This window comes from Lupinus angustifolius, chromosome LG14 (assembly GCF_001865875.1).
Source record: "Lupinus angustifolius cultivar Tanjil chromosome LG14, LupAngTanjil_v1.0, whole genome shotgun sequence".
Lineage (NCBI taxonomy): Eukaryota > Viridiplantae > Streptophyta > Magnoliopsida > Fabales > Fabaceae > Lupinus > Lupinus angustifolius.
The window spans coordinates 3,208,912-3,214,308 of NC_032022.1; the positions used below are offsets into that span (position 1 = coordinate 3,208,912).

Consider the following 5,397-nt stretch of genomic DNA (forward strand, 5'->3'; position numbering starts at 1 on the left):
TCACATTCCTCCACAAACCGTTTAATGTCACCCTTCATCCCAATCCAATAGACACAACTTGCCACTCTTTTGTAGGTTCTGAAATACCCTGAATGTCCTCCAATAGGAGACTCATGACATTCTCTCAAGATGAGAGGAATTCTGTTAGAATCTTTTGCTAAAACCAATCGACCTTCATGCAACAATATCCCATTCTTATAAGCAAACCCGGAATGTGAATCATGTTTAATGATGAGGTCTTGTATCATCTTCTGCCACCGTGGATCTTGTTTCACTTTTTGTGTCCATCCTTCTATATCAGCCTTGTCTATCAAAGATATAGCAGTAAGCTGCCATTTTCCCACAAGTCCAGAAGAGATAAAATTGTGGGAAGCCCCACAATCTATCAAGATTACCACATCCTTGCCTTCCATTTCTCCTGCTACTTTCCACGATTTGTTAGTTGTGAATCCAGCCATAGTACACAAAGATAATTGGAGAGAATTTAAATTTAATTCTGCCATTTCATCTTCATTCAACCCTTCCCCTGTATCTTCTTCCTCCATCACTATCATTCGGAATTGACCATTCTTACATCTATGCTCACGGCTATAGGGCTCATCACATCTGAAACAAAGCCCTTTCTCCCTTTTCTCCCTCATTTCCGCGACACTGAGATGCTTAAATCCCCCCCTTCAGGATTTGTTGCTTTCTAGAGTCTGCACACTGCTCACACTGCTTGTTCCACTGCCCACGGTAACCTGAGCAGTTCTTTTCTCTTCCCATGGCTTGGATTCCACTGTCACCGATTTACTAAACCCATGATTCCTATTGGAACTCACTGATCTTGAGTAATAACCAGAATTGGGCTTCTTGCTCCAAATCAAATTCTTCTCTTCTATCATAATAGCCTTCTGAATCACTTCCGATAAAGTAGGATGTTCATACAGTCTAACCTCCGCCCTCAACTCTTCTTTTAACCCATTGAGGAAGATACCCTTCACAAATTCTGGGTCTATCTCCTTCAACGCTCCAACATACTTCTCAAAATCTTCAATATATTCCAATACGGTCCCTTGCTGTTTTAAGGCTAAAAGTTGTTCAAAAGGATTCTGAACCATTGAAGGTTGGAACCTTCGGATGATTGCCAACTTGAAACCTTCCCACGTTGGTTGGAGATTACACCTACTCCACCATTGATACCAACTAAGGGCCTTCCCTTCCAGAGCCATCAACGTAGCTTGTAATTTCTCCCCATTATCAACTCCTTTCAACATAAAATATCTTTCCAATTTGTTCGTCCAACCATAGGCATCATCACCAGAAAAAATTGGAATTTCCAATTTCCTCCATTTATCTTTGCTCCAATCTTCCCTTGCCACATGTTCTCCACCACTTCCACTTCCCTCGTCGGTTGAGAGTTGAAACCGAGGCCTAGTGGTAAGTTGTGCTAAATCTTCTTCTAATCTTTTCATCTTAGCTTCATGCAATTCGAACCGTATTCGCTGCTCTTCTCTCTCACGACGCCATTCCTCTCTTTCCTGTGCCCATTCCTCCGCATTTCTTGCCATTGTCCGAGTTGATACCATACGCAGCTTCGTGAATGAGTTTGTCACGGGCACCAAGGATCTTGGTGCTCTGATACCAGTGTTAACACTGATATCCAGAAACTAGAAGTAGAAATGAGATAGGAAGAATAGAACTAAGGATTCAATCCAATTGGATTTAAAGTCTGCAGAATCTATATTCAATTTGATTGTAGGAAAAGTTAGAATATAAGAGTAGAAGAGAACCAATCCCCTAGTAACTGAATTGCTCCAATTCGGTCGCTTCCTTTCTAAGGATTACCCAATCCACTATCCATCCTTCCCTTTTCTTATTTATGCTCTTAACTACAAAGTAACTAAAAGTAACTTACTAGTAAAAGTAAAACTAAAAGTAACTTGCAAACTAACTACTTCAACTTCTTGTTCCTTCTCACATACACCTTTGTAATGGGTGGTCTTGCTCCTCTATCACCGCAACTCCACCACAAGGGCCACAATCTTATCACAACGACTGCAATCGCAATAACCGCAATTGCACTTTAAAACTTTAAAACACTGCTCCCAATTAAGATGAAAACATTATAGAACATGCTCTAAAAGCACAAAGATGGGAATTGAAAAGGAGTTAAACACAGAACTAGGCTCTGATGACAATCAATTTGCATTGAATCATGGGGACAAAAGCACCCCCAAAAAATAACTAAGTAACTTACAGCCCCTGGTAGCAAGTATTTTAGGTACGTTTTGTTTAAACATTAAATATTCAAGAAATATAAACTCAGACATTTGAAATTATAACTCTGAGATTTTCAACATTTTAAATATATCACTTCTCAATACAAAGTTTCTATTTTTTAATCATTAAACAATGGTTTCATAAAGCACTTGTTATCATTCTTCATAACTTGCATGTTTGGATAACATCTAATACAAAAAACTCACATTTACATGCATCCATATATTCATCCCAGCTCACAAAAATCAAATGTTATCCTAATATTTCTAAGGGTTTGTTTGCCAACTTGAATTTTGGAGAGAAATGGAAGGCTTCAGAATCATCTCAACATTATATATCTTGGCTCTCGAGTCTTCTATTTCCTTTCCTTACTCTCCAAAACTCAAGCTAGCAAACAGACAGACTCTAAAAGTCTGTTTGCAAGTTGAATTTTGAAGGGGAGAGAAATATAAGGTTTGAGAGCAATCTTAAATATATTTTATGCTCTCACTCTTCCATTCCAACAACCAACTCTCAAACAGACCATAAAGATATTGCACCCAAAAAAACATTTCAAATGGGAAGAGGACGAAAAGACTTACCTGCGAAATTGGGTTGAGATTTCACAGAACTATCAACCTTAAAATAAGCTCGGAAGCAATTTCCCATGAGAAGAACCGTCCCTCTTTGAAAACCCAATAAGAAATTTTCAAAGCTTTGGTTGTTGAAGCCAATCTCCAAATTTGTTCCTTCTTTTCTTCCGGTTCTCCTGCATCTTGTCCTTCCAGAGAAGAACGCGAAGAAGACACAGCCAGATTATGGTCATGTTTTATATTATTACTATTATTTTATTTTTACGGATGCAACTCATAACCATGTGAAAAAATAGATAGCACAAGATTTCTTGTTGAGAGAGAGAGAAACTTGTTTCGATGATATGTAACAACTGGCAAGTGCATGCACCCGTCCTCGATGGACGAAACACAAGATAGAACCAAGTCAAATATTTAAGTAAATGACCCTGCCATGTTATAACTACAGTACTCTTAGCTTTCTTGTTATGGTAATTAGGACAATCTGAATCTCAAAGGGAAATTGTGAAATAAAAATCGTGAGATTTTGACTTATTGTTCCTCCGCACATGTCAAAATGGAACAGTTCCTGTAACATGATTAAAAGGATTAATTATTTAGGCCTCCATATATTTAAGTTTAAAATCTATATACTAATAGTAAACAGTTTTTACACTAACTTGATTTGCATTACTTTTCTTTTGTTTGATAATTAATGGTATTTAATAAATAAATAATAGATGATTTGTCAATAGTGTAAAAAATACATACACAATTGATGTATATCTATTAAATCATTATTGGTTAAAATTAGATTTTTTAACTCATATGGGGAGGACTATTTTTGAAGTGGGTTAAGAATGAGTTTACAATTTGGGTCACTTGTTTTTTTCTTCTTTTTTGGGCATAATAACTACCTCCTGGTTGGCAAGTAGTTTTAGTTTGATTCATTGAAACTTAATTCGGCTACACAATAGTTTAAGTTTTCTTACAAGGCGTTACTAGTTTGAATTTATCTTGGAAATGCACCATTGTTTCCCTCCTGCTATAGGTTGTATTGATGTTAGATTCTGCAGCATTGACGTAGAAATTGTCCTAATAATTTTACAAAATTATAAAATTCGATTTGTGACGATAAAATATACAATATAATATTTGTCCTACATTTTTTAAAGTAGGCTCTTTATAAAACATAACATAGTAGAGTATGTTAAAAAGATATATATATATATATATATATATATATTCATATTAAATAATATATTTTTTAAAAGAGTTTAAAAACAGTTAAAATTTAAATAATTTTTTAAAATTATTCATGTTGACACACCACAATTCGCACCTCGCTTAGGGCAGGTTTGATTTGCAATTTGACATACATCATATTTAATCATTAATTCAATGGATAATTATAAATTTCACTTCTTTGGTTTTATTTTAAATTAAATAATTTTAGAGGTGATTTTATTAGATTTGTGTGCTTCCCAACATACAATATAGTACATTAGTACTTTGCACATGCATGCCCGATAGTCGGGTATTAGAGATAATTTAGGATAGGATGAACACTCGCTTTGCCGGTCATGACTTTCGTTATCTCTAGTATTGGTATGATGAATTACTCAGATTGTTATTGGTATTGTGAGTTAGTAGCTTGAGATGGACCCTATTTTCTAGCCTCATAATATTTGGGTTCCCTTTATTTTGAGGGATGCAATCTAGGGACCTTGTGATATTGCAAATATGCATCATCACAATGTTTTGATGCAGACAATGATAATAGGCAAGCTTGAAGACAAGAACAACTCAAGATGATTGATTGGATAGAGTCTAGGCTAGGTGAACCTTAAGTAAAAATCTCACAATCCTAAAATTGAATAAACTTAAAATGAGACTTGCATACATTCATACAGGATTAACATGCTCATGCATTTACATATGGTAAAATGATTTTTGTAAAATGTAAACTAGTGGTGTGACTATTGTTATTGGAGAACAAAGCCACCACATTTTGCACATTTTACACATTTAACGCATGTTGAATTGTTTTGCAACATGTGTTTATTATCTTGTTAGAGAGATAGTTAGGTTAGTTGCATTGCTTGCTTTACAAGACATTGTATATAAACAACAATCTCTTGTATCATTTTAATTCAATGAGAAATTATCATAATATTCATTTTATGCTTTCGCTACCATTTTCACAATATGGTATCAGAGCCTTCATCCTGTAGCACATGTAACTACTCTGAAAATAATTTATGTCAAAAATATGTATGTGAGACTTGCGAGACTTTACAAGAAGAAAATTTTAAACTTGAAGAAAAACTCACACGTCTCACAAACAGTAGTCAACAACAATTAGACACTATGCTAAGTCAAAGGAGAAACGTTGGTGATCATACAGGACTAGGTTATACTCGCCCAACTAGAAACAAAAGACCATATAGAAAACCTGTAGCTCGTCCTAAAAATAAATATCACAAGCACACACCTACATGTTTTTACTGCAATACATATGGTCACACTACATATTCATGTTACATCAGAAAGTATGGTATACCTAGTGGCGTTTATATGTGGA

At 35.2% G+C, this 5,397-nt stretch overlaps 1 protein-coding gene across 1 annotated transcript in view; it reads right to left on the bottom strand.

Moving 5' to 3' along the window:
• LOC109326156 (probable serine/threonine-protein kinase PBL3) overlaps positions 1–3,253 on the bottom strand; it is a 9,796-nt gene extending 6,543 nt beyond the window's left edge. The window contains exon 1 of the mRNA XM_019558833.1: positions 2,844–3,253. Coding sequence (XP_019414378.1) covers positions 2,844–2,910 — 67 coding nt within the window. The 5' untranslated portion in view covers positions 2,911–3,253. The remainder of the gene's footprint in view (positions 1–2,843) is intronic.